The 19,342-nt window shown below is 46.7% G+C and overlaps 1 protein-coding gene and 1 non-coding gene across 8 annotated transcripts in view; both read left to right on the top strand.

Annotated features, from left to right (window-relative positions):
* The window catches only part of RNF216 (ring finger protein 216), a 114,119-nt gene that overhangs the window by 79,631 nt on the left and 15,146 nt on the right, over positions 1–19,342 (top strand). For 5 of the 7 annotated variants that reach the window (XM_081552780.1, XM_081552777.1, XM_081552778.1 and 2 more), the window contains 2 exons: positions 12,773–12,870; positions 18,880–19,102. In XM_081552780.1, the coding sequence (XP_081408906.1) occupies positions 12,773–12,870; positions 18,880–19,102 (321 nt within the window). Of the gene's footprint in view, positions 1–12,772; positions 12,871–14,151; positions 14,454–18,879; positions 19,103–19,342 lie in introns of those variants that run through there. The other 2 variants (XM_081552782.1, XM_081552783.1) reach the window with 1 other exon arrangement.
* TRNAM-CAU (transfer RNA methionine (anticodon CAU)) lies at positions 7,413–7,485 on the top strand. Its single transcript has one exon. It is a non-coding gene; the product is annotated as a tRNA-Met (tRNA).

Raw genomic sequence — 19,342 nt, 5'->3', positions numbered from 1 at the left:
CCAAATCCACCACATAAAATCTAAATCTGTTATGTGTTTTTCAGGAATAATTCCATTCCCCTTGAGTCCTGGGGGGAAAACAGCATGATTACAACAATGTTCCCATTTTCTAGTTCATCAAATACAGGAATATAGATAAATCCAGACTCCACGTGATTAATCCCGTCAGGAAACATGGCGTTTGCTATTACAATTGTAGATACTTCGTCTCTGTAATGTCTGTCTCTTTAGGTCTTGTTTTCTTGACAAGAGTTTCATAAGAGTACACGGACTTCTCATAAACCATGGATCCTAACATATTAAGATGGGTATGATGAGACCTGCACACCAGATCTAAAAAGGCTGTAACCTGCCTGTTCTCCTCCTGCACTAATCTCATGGGTTGGGTTTTGTGAGAAAGCCTGTTAATGAGAACTGACTAAATATGTCCTGGTCAGAGAAGCTAGTCATCTGGTAAAACGAGAAGATGTGGGAACTTTTCTCCTTCACCCTGGTATCTAAAGATGGGTGCTGGTCTGTATGGGCTGGAAGCCCCACCCTCGGGGAGACTGAACACAGTCAGGGGGTTGACCTGGTCCCCCTGCAGCTCCTCGCACCTCTCTCTGGGGACAGAGGGTACCACTCGCCATACCGTGTTGGCTCAGTAGGCTGGCAAAGGGCCGTAAGGTCAAGCCAGGGCAGATTTCATAATCATTACCGTTTTTGAGAAGAATTTCTCACAGCTGCCTTTTTTCAACTTCCATACTGAAATAGTGGCAGGAGCTAATCAGAATAGCCTTTGAAGCCTCCAAGATAGTTAACATCCCAGCCTGCTGTGCTCTGTCCTCCAGGGCTCACCCTGGAGATTGACCTTCAGATCAGTCTGTTTTTATGTGAGACCCGGTTCTAAAATGCTTCGTTATCTAGTCTTCAACTCCTTAACCATAGAAGGGGAGAAAGGAGGAGTATGTGGGGGCAGTCATAGAAACAGCAGGAAGGGAAGAAACCATCTGGCCAAAACAGACATGAGGACTCCAGGGGCCCAGCAGCCCTCGGGTAGGGGAGGGACGGCTGTGGTGGACGCCTGCGGCTTTGCTGGTAGCAGCTCAGAGCACCTGGCGTACACTGAGACGATAGTGCGAGTTATAACAAAAGGGTGAATTGTGTCCTCTTCACTGTTAAGAAGTTCATCCCAGATGGTTAAAAAGTGAAAATGGCACTTTTCATCCATGTTGTCGCAAATGGCATTATTTCATTCTTTTTACGGCTGAGTGGTCTTCCCTAGGGTATGTCTGCAGCACTCCTTCCTGGACCGCCCGTCTGTCCGCGGACGTTTAGCTTGCTTCCATGTCTTGGCTTTTGTGAAGAGTGCTGCTGTGAACCTTGGGGGTGCGTGTGTGTTTTCAAATTAAAAGTTTTTGTCTTTTCTGGATATATGCCCAAGAGTGAGATTGCTGGATCATATGATAACTATTTTTTTAGTCTTTTGAGAAACCCCCATCCTGTTCTCCATAGAGACTGTATCCATTTACCTTCCCTCCAACAATGTAGGAAGGTTCCCTTTTGTCCACACCCTCTCCACCGTTTATTATTCGTAGACTTTTTGATGATGGTCATTCTGACCAGTGTGAGGTGATACCTCTTGTAATTTTGATCTGCATTCCTCTAGTTAGTGATGTTGAGCATCTTTTCATGTGCCTGTTGGTCATCTATCTTTGGTAACTTTTAAAATTGCCTTCCTCTCTTCCCATATCTTTAACCCATTTTTATATCAGATTTCTTACTTTTTTTACTTCCCCATTTTTGCTGGTTCTCTGTACGCTCAAGATATTAATCTGCTTTCAGTTTTAAGTGCGCCAGATATCTTCTCCTAGTCAGTCACGCATCTGTTACCCTGTCTGCAGTGTCTCCTTAGGATGAAACTGCTCCGTTCACTCAGCTTGCCTTGGTAGTGTGCACTGTTGGGGGTGTGTTTAGGAAATCCTCCCTCACGAAAGAGCATGTATTTGTCTGCATTCTCTTCTGTCAGGTGTAACACCTGAGAAGGTTGGCTTCCCGGCCTTAGAGAGCCTGACTGACCTGTGCAGCCCAGCTGTCAGTCCAGGCCTCTGGGGGATGACTTTTCACTTTATTGTAATTCTGTTCACCTCACGGGCTCCTCTGCTAGGGTGTGAACCTCTGGGGGGTGGGAAGGAGGGGGCGGTACAGGCCCAGGGAGCAGCCAGGCCGCCTTCTGAGGACACAGGCCCCTGTGAGGGGCCTGCAGGGCCTCCCTCTGTGGAGACTCTTGCTCCTCAGATGGAAGGCTGGGGTCACAGACCTTCGTGAGCCATCCCGCCCAGTGTCCACCAAGGGTGTTGTGAACCCTGAGCACTGGCCCTGGTGCTGGGACCACTGCCAGCTGTACAGAGTGCCCCCTGGAACTGCACCCGCCTTAGACTCAGCGCTTCCACTGAGCCACCTGCGCCTGAGGCCCCTCCTTCCTCCTGTGCTCAGACCTCCTGGCGCCTCCTCTGCCTGGTCTCGTACCCCAGCTGCACACACCTCCCCTCCTGCTGCTGGACCAGGCACAGGGGGGCGGTGCCCAGGCGGCCTTCATCCCGACTCAGGCCTGCGTGGCGGGGCCTGGTTTCTCTGCTTTTCTGGCTGACAGTGCATCTGTAAGTAATCCTCTAAAGAAACTTCTTGGTGTTTGAATGGATGGATGACCGACTGAATCCTAAGTTGATGGCTTTCAGATTGTTTTGACTGTGACTTATAGTAGGAATATGTTTTACCATAAAATCAATGCATACATAAAACACGTATACATATAACCAAAGCAATAGTTTTATGAAATAAATACCTGGCATATGGAATGCACTCTCGTATCTTTTCTGTTCTAGTTTTTGTTTTTTTAAAATCCACTTACTGTATTTTACTAAAATAATTTCATAACCCACCAATGGACTCTAGTCCATAGTTGTAGGAATCATAGCTGTAAGGAGCTTGTTCCCCAGACTTGCCTTGTGTTTCACGTCTACGGTGAGCAGAGCCCTTTGGGCAGGGCTTAGTCACAGCCTCTGCCCTCCCGCCCTTTCAAAGCTGTGAGCACAGCACGAGGCCCGAGAGACCTGGGGCCCAGGTGGAGGTGTGGCTCCACGACCTGTGAGCTTGCCAGGGAAGGGGGGCCAGTGGAGGGGGCTTGAGGACTTCATGCATCTAAGTCCTTTTACAGAGAACCTGCTTTAACCTGTTCACTCTGGGTGCGTGCCAGAGTCCTGATCACGGCCTCACAGGCCCCAGACACCCCGCCCTTCTTTCAGCTCACTGGCTTTTCCACCTCCCTCCTTGCTGTTCCCATGGCCTGGAATTTCTTCCCCCAGATATCACAAAGTCGACTTTCTTTTCCTCTCTTAGGTCTTTGCTTAAACACACCTTCTCAGAGAAGCCTTCCCCCACCACCCACTTTCAAATCATGAACAGTGCCCCTCTCTGCAGCCCAGCACTGTACTTCCTCCCGAGCACCCACAGTCCTGTCTCACTGTGCGCTTCACTTACGTGACATACGTGACCTTTCCCTCAGCAACTTCTGGAAAGGTGGGCGACTTGTGTTTGTCCATCTTATTCCCCAGTACCGAGAGCAGTCATCAGAGTATATTAGTACGCACCTGCTGGCACCGCCATGGGTGTTGCTTATATTGTCCCCACGGTTCTGTTAAGTGGACATTCTAGAGAAAGTCGTATTTGAATAACTGTTAATACTATGAGGAAATTGGTATTTCTGTGGTTATTTCAATAAAGGTAAAATTGGACTTATGTTATTCCTGGACACCCGGGAATAATTTACATTTACATTACATCCCACTGTCTCTTAGAACCCCTGGCTGCGTAGTGTAGTGAAAAGCAGGCAACCATGGCCTTGGTATGATGGGCTTTCCTAGTCAGTGTCTCAGAGTTACCCTCTCCTAGGGAAGATCCCCTGGAGAAGAAATTGGCAACCCCACTCCAGTATTCTGGTCTGGAAAATCCCACGAACAGAGGAGCTTGGTGGATTACCACCCACGGGGTTGCAAAGAGTCGGACCCAACTGAGCACACCCAGCGCTCTCCCGAGCAGCCCAGCTCTCTGTGGGTCTCCGTGCCTTTACAGCTCTCTGTCTCTAGGGGGCAGCGTCAGCACAGAAACCAGCTAGGAACCTCCTGTTCTGATTTGTCCGTCACCTGATCTTGGTGAATACGAAGGAAAGGAGTGTTTGGCTTCCTTCTAAGCTGCAGGAATGAGATTTGGAAACTTCTTTTTTCAGAATCTCCTTCTCTGCATAGAAGTGGTAGGGTGTGCATCCAGTGCACACATTTTTTAAAATTCCCGTTGTTTTGTGTGTGTGTATGTGTCCATCAAAAAGCAAGAACACTATGGAATCTTCCCCAGAGAAGCCCATTCTGCAGTAATGTTGCCCAGAGCTGTTGCCTGGCCACACCCAGATTTGAATTTCTACATTTAAAAATCAAAAGGTTCTTCTGTCTCAGAGAGATTATTTAATTTGAAGGATAGAGAGAAATCTCCTAGAAGAGCTTAGCTTCTTGTAGAGGCATGATGTAATCCAGTAATTACAAGACATCTCCAGAAGAATTAATGTTTGAATTTTGTTCATCCTTAAGAAAAGTAGGCCCAGGCAGGCTGGACTTGTCTTGTTGGGATGAGGGGTGGGCAGGAGGAACCTGTGATCTGACCTCAGGTGGTCACTGACCTTCCAGACCCCCTGGGTGGGAGAAGGGAAGAGCCTGACTGACTGTGATTTGAGTTCTAATCCCTCTAAACTAGAGGCTCTCACAGGCAGTGTACTTGGTGAAGCTCCTTTAATTGGAAATGAAGAGAGATCCATTTCCACATATTGAAGCTATAGGAGAAAATTGACCAAGAATATCTTATTTATCTGTTAAGTTTTGTGCATTAGGTTGGGGAAAGGTTTTAAGGAGCAAAGAAAGTAATGCAGTGGAGAAAGCATAACCCATATCCTTAAGGCATTAACTTTAATGGACTAACTTGAAGTTGTCCCACACGTAACTTGACTTTGTCGTAAAACCATCGCCACGTTTTGTGTAATTTTAAAGAAAAAGATGTGATAGGGTTCTTTTGGGAAGGGATCAGTTTACTTGGAGGTTTTGGGTGCCTTTTCCCACGTAAAATGCAGAAGCCCCTAGAACAGGGTAGGGCTAGCTACATTTGTAACTCTTTATGAAGAGGAATATGCTTTGTCTTGCCCACCATCATCTCTGTAATTTTTCATCCATTCAGCCCCTTGTGTGTGTCAGACCTAGTGCAAGGCCCTAGAAATCTGAGGATAATTGAGACATAGTATGAAAGATTATAGGCTCCTTTCAATCAGGCATTTTTTCTGGCTTAGTCACCAGTGTATCCCCATGTGGCACATAACAGGCACTCAAGGGATAACATTTTTTGAATAGATGAACCCTCCACTGTAAGCCTGTCTGTAGTGATTAGCAGGGCATAGACTATGCCTTCAAGTAGCGCCTGGCTCCTTGGAGATGTGATGTAATCAGATAACCATGAGACACTATTAAAGGTGCTGTAATAGCGTTGGAGCCAAGGGCTCTAGGAGTGCAGAGAAAAAGTACCAGCTTCTGACTTAGTCAGTTGGGTTTCCCGGAACCCCCACTGTTTGAAATGAGAGCTGATGAGTAGGTGTTGCCAGCAGAGAAAGGACGCCTCGCAGAGCTTTGCGAGGCTGAAGTGTCAGGCGTGGAGCCCTGGCAGGAGGCCAGCGTGCTAGCCCGAGTGCTGGCTCGGAGCAGGCGCAGCCTGGACGGCAGCCTGTCTCAGCGTCTCTCCTGCACCGCCCTGCTCCCCCTCCTCCAGCAGATGCCATTCAGCTGTGAGCTGCAGCGCCGCCTGTGCACACCTCCCCGCATTCCTGCCCCTCACCTGGCTTTAGTTCCCCGGATGTTCCTTGTCTTCTGACAGAGTGGACATTTTATCCGTTTGGTGGTCCACCCGCTCCCACCCCCCCAGAATGTAGACTCTAGGAGGGCAGGGACTTCATTTGTTCACCGGTGGATTGCTGAGAACAGTGCCTGGTCCACGTGGCAGATCTCAGGCGAAGGGGGAAAGGGGAGGTGTCCTTACTCCTTTGCAGACTGCTCCAGAGCAGTGCTGGTGATGCTGATGATCTCAGCCATTGTCACTAGCAGGTCTTCACCTATCCTGATCCTGGCCACCTTTGGGGAAGTGAGTGGCAAGTATTTGCAAGGAAAGGCCCTGGGGCTAGTTGAGGGAAGGACCAGGTCATCGGTAGTTGGTTCTGGTGTGGAAGCTTCATGTGTGTACATCTAATAGGAATCCAAAGGCACACTTTCAGACATGCAGCTGGCGGAAAGTGGCAGAACAGCTGCTTCCTCACATGTGTCCAGTCCGGGATTGCTCTGTGGTTCGCGGATTCCTATCATTATTATTAAGAAATCGTGTCCTCAGGTCTCCTCCTGGTCCATCTTGCCCCTTCATGGGTCCTTCCCAACTCTCCAGGAAATGGGGGAAGCAGGCATCCTGTGCAGCTGCAGCTGGGTGTCCACACCTCGGTGCCCTGATGCCCAGGGTTCTACATGACCTCACTGACCTTTCCTCTGTGGTTTCCCTACATAAGATGCCCATTGTAACCTCAGGGCTTGTCTCATACCCTCATGCCCTTGGGTTTCCAGGGAACAGTGACCTGTTCTTGCTCTCAACACCATACCAGGAAGCAGTGAGAGTAGAGTGGGAAGTAGAAATACATTTGCGCAGACTTGCATCCATAGCTCTGTAACCTTATAGACAAGTTAATTTGCCTCTCTGAGCCTTCCTTTTCTCATTTACTTAACAACAACAACAACAAAAATGAGGATAACGGCCAAGCAGTATTGCTGTGAAGACTGAATAAAATGTGTATGTGAACAGCCTGTACCGGAAGATGTATAAGTCTGAAACCTTGAGCCAGGGAAACCTTGAGTGGGATATCTGAGTTCAAGATGCTTTTTAAAGATGCTCCCTACCATATAGATGACATTTCAATGAGAAACTCATCTAAAGAGCCAAAGCTGAAAAAACAAGCTGCTTTTTAAAGTAAAGTCCCTTTCTGAAATCATGTAGGAAAACTGACCCTCCTGTTCCTGACCAGAAATGATAGGCATGTAGCCATTTGCCAGTCACAGGTCAGCCTCACTGCTGCCGGCTCATCGCTGGCCCTGCTGGGTTCAAGAACAGAGTTGCAGAGGGCTGTGGAAGAGGTTAGGCCCAGAACTGAATCCAGACTCTAGGGCTTGTTCTCCAAGTTGTTTATAGGGCCCTTCTTCTGTGTGTGTTGGAGGGGGTGTCCCTGCAAGGTCCTGCTGCCTAGCAAGGCATCCCTCCCTCCACCATGAGCAGCCAAAATGGTCTTTCAAAAATGTAAATTAGGGACTTCCCTGGTGGCCCAGTGGATAAGACTCTGTGCTCATAATGCAGGGGGCACAGGTTCGATCCCTGACTAGGGAACTAGATCCCACATGCCACAATTGACAGCTGGCTCAACCTAAATAAATAAATAAAATAGCCTAAATAAATAAAATATATGTTTAAAAAAAAAAAATGTAAATTAGATCATTGCGCTTCCCCCCCATCAGCCTGGCTCTCTAAATGCCTCCCTCCTGCTTCAGCAGCTGCAGCAGGATTGACCACTGTCCACTCTCAGCTCTCCCCCTTGGGCTCCAGCTGATACCAGCTCCCTGTACCCCTCAGATGAGACAGGCCATCCCCCACCCCATGCCAGAGCCCTCACCCCGCCTCTTCCCTCTGCCTGGAACACCCTTCCCCCAAATCCGGCTCTCTCTGCTCATCCCTGAGGGCTCGGCTTCAGCACTGGATCCTCAGAGAGGCTTTCCTGCTGCTTCCCGGTCCCTGGGCTGACTCTTCGCTCTGCTGCTCTACAGCCCCCAGTGCGTTTCCTCTGAAGTGTTCCTACCGCAGTTGTAGCTATATATCCTGTTCTTTTAATGTTTTCTTCACCAGAACATAAACCCCAAGAAGTTAGGCACTGAGTCTGACTTGCTTATTGCTATATCCCCAGCATCTGATATAGCCCTTGACAAATGATAAAAATTCAGCACATATTGAGAGTGAATAAATAAGCTAGTCTAAAATTAAACTTGTGTTCTCACCTCTACCTCCCACCCTCACTCAGATCTGCTTCTCCTTCTGCAACACTTGATCCAAGTCCATGTTTCCAGCAACCCGGTCCCGCAGACTCGTCCAGTTTCTGCTTAACTGTCTTCCTGCCTCTTGTCTCAGCCTCTTCAGTCCATCAGAGCTTTTGGAAACGCAAGCCCAGGCAGGTTGCTGCCCTGTCTAGTTCCCTTCTTCCATGACTGTGCGATCTCTAGAGCAGCAGATGTACGACTTTGTGATTGCTCTCTCTATTGGAGGAAAAAAAAATGTATACAGCAGAATTCCCCCCCTGAGTGTGTGTTTTATAAGTTACGTGTTTGTACTACTGTTGTAACATACACTGCAAAATATACATAAATATAGAAAATTTTAAAGGGTAGGATAAAATAAATACTTGTAAATAATTTTACTTTAAAAAAGTTTTTTATTTAATGATATGAAAACCTTTCGTGCTCATTAAAATATTAGCACATTGAGTATGTTTGATAGTTGAAATGTTTAAAAGTCTGGTTCTACATTTTTTTTTTTTTTTCTTTTTCTGCCATGCTGTGCAGCTTATGGGATCTTAGTTCCCTGACCAGAGATTGAACCCATGGCCTCAAAAGTGAAAGCTTGGGGTCCTAACCACTGGACCACCAGGGAAGTCCCTGGTTCTACATTTTACATACTTTGATGGCTGTTGTAGCTGGGAAAGACTCTTCACTGAGAGATGTCAGTCCAAATGGGATATTGGTTGCCTGTATGTTCTCTCCACTCATGATACTGGTTTTATTCAGTCCCATGAAGATGCCAGCTCCTCAAAGAATCCTTGTCCGACTTAGCCCCTCCCCCTACTCTGCTGTCTCTCGTGTGCCTGTGTGTGTGCACGCACACATGTGTGTACTGTTACACTTACCTCCACTGTGCTGTCCTTGGTTTGCTCATGTATCCAACCATAGAGAAAATAGAACTTCTCAAATTCCCTTAGTGATAGGAAGGAAAGCCCACTGATTGTGCCTGAGCTTTGACTTTGCCAAGTTTTATTGATTCCCAGGGGTTCCAGCATCCATCTCATTGTCTGTTTTTCTGTCTTACTGTGAAACTCTTAGTGGATTTTGCTAATATCCATGTGTCGTTTGGGTCTTGAGGTGGGGAGAACCGGTGACTTCAACAACTGGAAGACACATGTGGCCTGAATGCCCACAGCCCTGTGGCTTCCAGAGTATGCTAAGCATTTGTGAATGGTCACATGCCTGAGCCTCATCTTTTATTTAAGAGTTCTGAGGATTTACAGCCCCATCATTTTTTGAGTACCTGAGATGGTAGAGCAGAGACTTGGAATTCAGAGATTCTGTTTGAATTGGCCACAGCCCCATGCCCCATATCTTAGGCCTGTGACATCTCTCCCCTGGAGAGTAACTCTGGAAGTTTCCCTGGAGGAACAGTTCAGAAGTAAGGGAGCAGCTTATACTCTGTTCTGCTTCTGAGACAAAGCTGGAGTCAGGCAGGTAAGATGCAGAGTACACAAGGGCCCAGAGACTTTAGAGCAGGCTGGGGAGGGGGGCGAGCACAGAGCGCTGAGTCTGGTGATTGGATCCTCGACAGCCTTGTCTCTCTCAGGTTCTCTGCCAGCAGCAGGAGGCCCTGCTGTGTGTAGATGATGACCTGGGACACCATCCACTAGCCTTTGAGGAACCTGTTTCTATAAAGAAATGTCAGCTCCCTGACAGGGTCATCTGAAACTAAACGTGATCTTCTGCTTTACCCATTAAACATTTAAGCAACAGAAAATGGATGAAGAGAAGCCATCGAGCGCTTTCTTTGTAGTGCGAAGTTGAGACCTTAATGAATAGGCAGATCACCTTGATGCATCTTGAGTGCTAAAGGGCAGCATGAAAACTTAACCAGAAATCTCTCTGATACCATGAGGAACACGGACTGCTAGCTGCTCCTTAACGAGGTAACCAGTATGTGCATGCCTTCCTCATCAAAAAGGAAGGAACTGACTTCTGTGTGTATTTGGGATGGTGATGAACTCAGCTGCTTCCTCCTGGTCTGAAAATGCACAAAGGTGATGGACAGCCTCCCTGATTAGATTTGAGAGCCAGGATGTGCACGTCCCTCGTGTTTTGAAGTTCCTTGTCAACCATATACTCTGCCTTCCAAATGGTCCTGGGGACTTTCATTAACCTTACTTTGAAGAATTGACTTATCTTCATGTTAGAAATGTTCCAGAACATTCCTTCTAATAGTGTTTAAGCATTCGTTGCATTTAGGAGCAAAGCCTAGCTGTACTTGAGAGGAGAGGATTACCTCTTAGTCAAATGCACACTGTGCTTAGAAGAGAGGGTATGTTGTCAAGAAACAACACAGAGAAAGCTCCAAATGTAAAACTCACCCAGCCTGCCATTTGCTTGTCATATTTTAATTGTGGGTTTCTAGTCTCTTCAATTGGAGAAGGCAGTGGCACCCCACTCCAGTACTCTTGCCTGGAGAATCCCATGGACGGAGGAGCCTGGTGGGCTGCAGTCCATGGGGTCGCCAAGAGTCGGACACGACTGAGCAACTTCACTTTCCCTTTTCCCTTTCATGCACTGGAGAAGGAAATGGCAACCCACTCCAGTGTTCTTGCCTGGAGAATCCCAGGGACGGCGGAGCCTGGTGGGCTGCCGTCTATGGGGTCGCACAGAGTTGGACACGACTGAAGCGACTTAGCAGCAGCAGCAGTCTCTTCAAAAGACATTTCATTTTATTCGTTGGGGCCCCTGATCCCTTCAGCGAGAAGTACATGCCTGAAAATCCACACGTGGACCCACAGGGAAGCCACTGTGACATTGGAAGTGAGCAGTGGCTTCACGGTGACCCTTCACTCACAGCTGAGTCGGCTTGACTGGGTCACCTTACTGTTGTGGACCTGTGCCTCACCTAGAAGATGGGTTCTTCCCTGTGAAGAAGGTCCCATGAATTAATAACTGGGTCACCAGGAATGCTGGAAGGCACTCTCTCAATGCTATGCATTGTTTTCGAGCTGTTATTCCTGGTGGGTGGCTAGGTCGGTATTGTTTTGAAGGTTAGGGTCTAGATACCAGCTCCTCTGTTCTCCAGCTGTTGTTTATCCTCCTGTTTCCTAGAATAGTCAGGCACAAGGTCTTTTAAAAATGGACTTTGTGCTGCTTTGTGTTTGGGTGTATAATAATGAAGTCACTACTGACTTAGCTTCTGTTTGCTGACAGATGTAGGTAGTAGACCAGAGAGCATCAGGACCTTTTGGAAGCAACGGCATTTAACAGACAGTCTCTGACCAGCTCCTCTCAACCCCACCGCCACCCCATCCCATTGATTGAAGCCTTTTCATGAGGAAGAGTTATTCAGGTTCTCCATTCCTCATGCAGTCCATTCTGTTTCTCTTTTAAACTTTTATGTTTTAATTAGGTAGTGCATTTGTATAATATATGATGCAGTTAGCCTACAGCCCGCTTTCCAGCCACTCAGGATAATCAGTCCTACCAATTCTTGGGACCCTTTCAGGTTGATTTTTGTAGATCACCGTATTCTCCCACCACCACCTTTTTTGATGTAGAAATGCTCCTACACAGAATCATCTTTTAAAATCAGCAACCTGCTCGTGTCACTTCCATGCTTGTCACCTTTTGATGCCTCCTAGCACTCTTAGGATAAAAGTCAGACCAATAATCATGTCCTACAAAGCCTCACATGGACAGGCTTCAGTGGGCCTTGCCAGGCCTATTTTCAGTATCTGCAGTCCAGCTACAGGAACCAAACTTACCCAGCTTCATCTGCCAGCGTCTTTCTCTTACTGTTCCTCTGTCTGGAACGCTATTCTCCTTTTGCTTTCTTTGACTCATCTTCCTAATCTCAGGCTCCACTTCCTCAAGCCTTCACTGGCCCCCAGGCCAAACAAAGCTGATAACACCATCTTTTCCTTCATTGTACTTATTAGGGTGGTGATTTCCATTTATGGAAATTACATTGGATTCATGTTTCTTTAAATTCTTGTTATTGATGTGAGATGGTTTCCAGCATATATGAGAATATTTTGTAAACTATGAAGGGTCCTAGAATAAAAAGTAATACTTTTTAAAATTTATATTTATAAATAAAGTTAAGCTGTGAAGGATGATAGCCATGTTTTTTGAGTGAGGGGTGGCTGAGGGGACATCTCCCTTAACGACCCCTAGTGATCCTAATCTAGACTGTCCTCCGGTTCAGTTTAACACAAGTGGTCTCTGTCAGACCAGTGCTGGAATAGTGGGTGGAACCAGCCCTCAAACAGCTCACAGCATTTTAATTTTAAAAGCCCAAGACCACATAAATCTATCCCTCTGTGGTTTTTTCAGGTGACTCTTGGAATTTTTAGAAAGCCTTTATACAAATTGGGTGATGGGAGCAGTGCTTTATTTTGATCTAAAGAGCGAAAAATTTCCCCATGGTTCCTTCTAATGATTCTTACTTCTTCTGTTGAGAGATGTCTTAAGAAATATCCCTGCTGAAAGGGAGAGCGATCCTCCAAAAGAATTCAAGCCAAGTGAAGCTTGTTTCACATTCCCTGTTGTTGAATGGAAACTTATATGGTGTTTCTTCACCAAGAGCTGTCTTTGTGTCTCTCCTTTATTCCCAGGAAACCTGTAGGAAGTGTCAAGGACTCTGGAAAGAGCACAACGGCCTCACTTGTGAGGAGCTGGCTGAAAAAGATGACATCAAGTACCGAACGTCTATGTGAGTAACATGGTTTGGGAAGCCTACTGACTGATTTTCAACTCCCCCATTAACCTGTCTTTTGGGCGGGGGATGGCGGGCAGTAAATGCTGTGTGAAAAAACAAGCTACTTCAGTCTAGAATAAGCTCAAGGAAGCAACCTAACCCCATTACAACCTCTAGGATGCAACTCAGTCAGAACCATTACTGTATAGCACTCCTTACGTATCGGGGCACTTAACAGATACTAACTTTAAATGCATTGACTTACGTAATACAGACATCTGTTTCTCTTGCATAACAGTCCAGCCCTGCCAGGCAGATAGGGCACATCTGTCCCATGAGGTCATTCAGAAACCTCACTGCCTTTATCTCATCACTTCGTCATTCCCTAGAGGAGTGTTCTCACCTCCATGTTTGTGACGAGGTTGCAACCATATTTCCACTCCAGCCCATAGGAAAGGAGAGAGAGGCATCATTTCTGCTCATACCCTATTGGTCTAGACTGAGCCACGTGGTCACAGTCGGGCCCCATATGTAGACTCCATATGTAGTCTTTAACTGGCTGATTTTTTGGTCCAGCTTAAATTTGAAGGGTAAGGAGTGGGTTTTGTAACCAAGAAAATGAAGTGGGAAATGGCTGTTTAGGGCGGTTAACAGTCTCCAAGTCTCCCCCAGAGGTGGGTACTGTTATCCTAATTTTACGAATGACAACAACCGAGGCACAGAGAGCCCAAGTAAAGGTGCTTACACAGGAGTGACTGGCAGAGCAGGAGCTGGGATCCAGGCAAGCAGCGCCCTGGCTTTGCTGTTTGCCACAAGTTTAGTAGGTAGAATAATGTTCCTCAGAAGTGTCCCATGTCTCCTTAATTTGTGGAATCTGTAAACCTGTGGATATGTTACTTTACATGGCAAAAGGGACTTTCCAAATGTAAGGTTATTGAACTTGAGAAAAATATCCTGAATTATCCAGGTGACTGGATACAGTTCTTTGGGGTTATAGGACTGAGGTTCCCATTTTCTCAGCAGCAGTGAGTAGAAGTTTATTCTCTGCTTCTGGAAGCTCTCACATTCCTTGGCTCAGGGCCTTCTTCCTCTGTCTTCAAAGCCAGCCAAGGGCGGTGGAATTCTTCTCATGTCTCGCTGATTCCTTTGTCCATCATTCCATCTTTGTCTGACCAGAGATAAGCTTACTCTGCTCTTAAGGAGTCATGAGATCAGATTGGGGTTACCTGTAGTTAAGAGCCTGGAGCAAATTTTTCAATCTTTCTGTGCCTAAAAATTTCCTTATCTGTTGACCAGGGCAAGTTCGACGCATGAAGCAAGCACCCAAAGCCAGTGCTCTGGGACAGCCCAGAGGGATGGGATGGGATGGGATGGGGAGGGAGGTGGGAGGGGGTTCAGGAGCGGGGACACATGTATATCTGTGGCCGATTCATGTTGATGTGTGGAAAAAACCACCACAATGTTGTAAAGTAATTATCCTCCAATTAAATTAATTTAAAAAATTTTCTTATCTGTAAGGTATAGAGCATAATCATATCTACTTGTAGAGTTGTGCAGATTAAAGCATCCATGATGGTTCTTGCCACATGAAGTTTTCCATAAGTATTAGCTCTTTGTCGGTGTTTTTTAAGTAGAAGGCCCTGACTTATAAATGTGACAAAGCACATAGACAGACACTTTCTTGCATTCCAGGCCTGCTCGGGCCTGGTGGTGTGTATTCTACGTGCACTTGGTGATGCAGTTTTGCCCAGCTCAGTAAGCTGGTGTTTGATGGCCCCCTGATCGGGCATGTGGACTCCAAGACTCAGTCACAGACCCAGAGGTGTTTCTTAGAAGAGTTGGTTACTTTTTTTTTTGGTCCCACTGTGTGGCTTTCAGGATCTTAGTTCCCCAACCAGTATTCACCCAGGCTCCCGCAGTAAAAGTACCGAGTCCTAACCTCTGGACCCCCAGAGAATTCCCAGAGTTGGTTACTTTTTGAAAGCACAGGCCCCATTCTGACTCTCCTGTCAGTTCCTGCTACCAGCTCCATTCAGGATGTTAGTCTGCTGTGGACACTTGGAACGTAGCTTGGAAGGCCTCTCTTGGTTTGTTGCTGCTGCTAAGTCACTCCAGTCTTGTCCGACTCTGTGCGACCCCATAGACAGCAGCCCACCAGGCTCTGCCGTCCCTGGGATTCTCCAAGCAAGAACATTGGAGTGGGTTGCCATTTCCTTCTCTTGGTTTAGGCCCTGCTTAAACCTGGCCTTTTGTCTCAGCAGTAAATGGATCAGAACCACATATCCAGATGTGATACATGTTAATTCCAAAACCCAGAAAGGCCTCCCAGATGTCTGACTTCTTTCTTCATGGTGGGAATACAAAATACAGCAATGTGTGGTTAGCTTTGGGAGGAATAATAGCCTGCTATATACACACCTGACCTCCAGACCACCAGAGATTCATGGAGATTAGAGATATCTGTAGTTTAAAGGGATTTATCTCCCATCGTCTGGCACACATACACCATATTAATGTATACTAGAGTGCCTGCTGCTTTCTGTTCCCTGGGTTCTAGTTGCGTGTCATTAGAATAGTGGTCCAGTGTGTTATCTGTTGGGTGACAGATGATCAAGGTCCTTGCCAACTGCTTCTGGTGTTCTCAGCTTATTGGACAGAAAATAAAAGCATTTTCCGGATCAATAGCTGCATACTAGTTGCCAGAGGTTCTGTTTGTTTGCTCTGGTGACACCTGGAACAGCAGCTGCAGTGAGAGCTAGCACCTGATCAGGCCTGTAGGGGTGCAGTGTCCTCCAGGACCCATTCCTCGGTACAGGCCAGTCAGAGGAGTAAAGGAGGTATGTTGGGAATCAACAGCCCTGCGTCTTTGAAGTTTTGATGGTGGCGCCAGTCTCAAAGATGCTCACAGGAATCGGGTGTCACTTTTTGTGGGGAGAGGGTGCTCCAGGGGCTTCTACTTCATCTCTGCTGCCCGCCCCCCATAGCCGTAATGCCGTGGACCAGAAAGCTAAGGAACCCCCAGTCACTTACTGTCAGAAGTAAGCAACAGCAGGGTACACACAGGGCGTAACGAGCAGTTTATTGCTGAATCATAACATAGAGCATAATAAGTGGTATGAGATGAGGCAGGTGTTCCAGCAAAACTTGTACAAAAATGTTGGTAGCAGCACTATTTGTGTTAGCCAAATGAAGGAAACAGCCCGAACGTCCACCAGCTGATGAATGGTCCACAAAGTGTATTATGTCCATAGAGTAGAGTATTACTCAGCCATAGAAAGGGAATGAAGATACTTGGCTACACCATGGATGAGCTTTCAAAACAGGCTAAATGGAAGAAGCCAGGCTCAGAAGGCCACATCTGATGTGATTCCATGTATATAAAGTACTCATGGGCATATGAATATTTGCCTCTGTGCAGAATAGGCAAACCCATTAGAGACAGAAAGCACATTAAGGGTTGCAGTGGAAAGGGGGTTGGGGAGAGGGACTGCTCCGTAGGTCCCGCGCCTCCGTGGAGGGTGATGAAAGTGTTCTGGAACCAGATAAGGGTGATGGGTGTGCAGCACTGGGAATACACTGACTGTCCCTGAATGTATGCCTTAACCTGGGTAAATCATCACCACAAAGTACATACACATGCTCATGAAGGAAAGCCGCTTAAGATTTCAGATAGCATGTGCCACCAGAAATAGACAGTGCCCAGAAGGTGCTCCCAGCGTACTTCAGCAGTGGTGAGAACAGAAAAGCACAGGATCACGAACTCGATTGGTTGGGGGGCGGGGGGGCAGTGGGCCTTCCTGTTTGGACACAAGGTCAGCACACACAGCTGCAGCTCAGGCCTCACTTCCTTTCCTGCAAACGATCACATCCTGTGGGCCTGTTTGCTTCCTGCCTAGTTTAGATTGACTTGCCAAATCACCCTCCTCCCAAAAAAGCCAACTATGATTTCTCCCCAGCGCCATTTTCCACTTTTACATTACCGGATAGGTGGTCACCACATCCCTTAAGAGCAGTCCTTTTCTGGGACAAGGTCATTCTGGCCGCATCTACTACTGTTCTTTTGCAGAAACGGATTTGAATAAATATTCCTACAATATGAACAGCTGTTTGAACATTACAACAATGTTGAGTTGTATGTGTTCTTTATATTCCTCCATCCATTTATCCATTTAGAACTGCCTTGACTTCCCCCCACCACACCCAGTATTATTGCACATTGATGGCTCACAGCTTGGTGAGCACAGCAGGCCTGTGCTTTCCTCCTAGAAAGGACAGTGTACTCTTGAGCCACTCCTCTCCCACACTGGAGCCTGAGGAGCTGCCCAGGTAAGAAGTGAGCCAGGCCCAGGCCACCAGAGTGCAGCGGCTTAAGGCCAGCCCTCAGTCTCCAGGGCGTGCTTACACAGAAAGCTCCTGCTGTATAGAAAATGGCAGTTGTGTTGTGGTCACAGCTTTTCAGATGGCAAGCCTTTTCATCAGAACCTTGTGAGTCTTACCATGGAGGATTGAGAAATGTGTTCACAGTTGCTGAGCTCACTGAAATCATGAACATGTATACAGTATTGACAGTAATAAATTCACTTTTTTAAAACCTTGTCTCCTTGACCTTGTTTCCTATTCAGCAAAACTGAGAACTCATTAGTTCTTCTGTAACTTGAACTGGATTTAAATTCTTTTCAAGCCAGAGTTCTGCCTTCATTTTGGACCATTCAGAAATTAGACCTCAGTGAATAGCAGCCAGTTTTCTAATGCATTTTTCTATTTTTAAACACAGGATCTGGCTTTTGAGGAGCATACCACAATAGTCTTCTGAACATCAGTGGTTAAAAACACTTGCCTGCCCCACACTCACCTGGCTACTCCTTCTTAATTAGCAGAAAAGCTGGGAGTGGTGGAAGGAAGAAAGTTGCATTATCTCAGCTTTGGGAGGGAGAGAATGGATCAGAGCTCATCCCCAGACGGTTACAGTCCTTACACTGAAGCAGTTCCCTGGTTAACACCCTGGGTTCATACTTGGAGAGGAGAGATGTGCTCGAGCAACGGGATGAGTCCTTCAGGGCTCTGCACCCTTGGGCTCCTTGGTGCTCTACTTGGTCTCAGCAGGGACACCTTTGGCTCCTTCCCATCAGGACCATATTTCTTCATGCCACCTGCGTACAGGCAGCACAGCCTCTGCCCTCTTACCTTCAGGAATTCAGCGCAGCAGAGGAAGACAGACAGCATGAACATTGTAGGCAAAGTTGGCCCGTGTTATTTTAGAGTTAGGAACAGTACCGTTAGAAGTAACTAATTCAGCAGTGCCGGCTATTGAAAAAGAGCCAAGACCTGTCATTTTGACTGTAGATATCAGTTAAAGTGCCTCTGGAAGCAAATAGCCTCCCTTCAAGCTTCCCATTTGCCATGATTGAGTCATATGCATGCCCATAGCCTAGCTGCAAGAGACCTGGGAATATAGGATTCCAACATGCCAGTTTGTCAGAGGAGACGGGCTCTGCCAACAGGAAGAAGTCATAGAGTGGCTATTGGCTGGCCCCCAGGTATGTCTACCCTGGCCCTGTGTCAGGTATTTAAAAATATAAGGTGTGTCTATAACTAAGGTTTACTGGCTCTCCATTATCCAGCTTTGTGTATATAAAAAACATTCTATAGGAAAACCCTGAGTTTTCTTTCTCTCTATTTTAAGCCTGTTAGGGACTCCTATAACAAACAGAATAATCATTTTCTAAACACCTGGTGCCAGGCACTGTTCCCCAGGGTGCTTTGTATCTTGTCTGTAATCCTCTTTTAAAACACTATGAAAATGAGGAAACTGAGTCTCCAGGCAGGTAAATAATTTACTCAGAGTCATACAACTGAAAAAGCAAAGCCAGTTCTGTAACTCCAAAACATAGATTCTTTTCACCCTTTGAATGTCACCAGACGAGCCAAGCAGTCATTATCTGTGAAAAGAAATACTTTAACAGCCATAATATTTTTCTTTCATATTCCCTGCTATCTATAATCATGTTTTCTTTTTTTTTTAAGTGAAGAAAAAATGACTGCCGCCCGCATTAGGAAATGCCACAAGTGTGGGACCGGCCTCATCAAATCCGAAGGCTGCAACCGCATGTCCTGCCGCTGTGGTGCCCAAATGTGCTACCTCTGTCGAGTGTCCATCAGTGGCTACGACCACTTCTGCCAGCATCCTCGCTCCCCAGGAGCCCCCTGCCAGGAGTGTTCACGATGCTCTCTCTGGACCGACCCCACTGTAAGTGAATGAACAGCTGCCTGTCACTTTGTTAGGGGGAAGGCATCAATACTATAATACAACAAAAAGAGGTTTTACACATACCTAGTACATTTTGACCCATGAAAAGATACGGAGCTGCACAGACTGATAACAATACACGGAAACTGAAAAAGTAGCTGAAAGCTACTCTGCAGAAAGCAGCATTCCCTTATAGTTTATAAGTGAATTCTTTTAATCCTTTAGGGAATAAAATTTTGT

Source organism: Giraffa tippelskirchi, chromosome 13 (genome assembly GCF_054371585.1).
Source record: "Giraffa tippelskirchi isolate mGirTip1 chromosome 13, T2T-mGirTip1v1.2.pri, whole genome shotgun sequence".
In the NCBI taxonomy this organism is placed as follows: Eukaryota; Metazoa; Chordata; class Mammalia; order Artiodactyla; family Giraffidae; genus Giraffa; species Giraffa tippelskirchi.
This window is presented reverse-complemented; position numbering and strand designations above follow the sequence as displayed.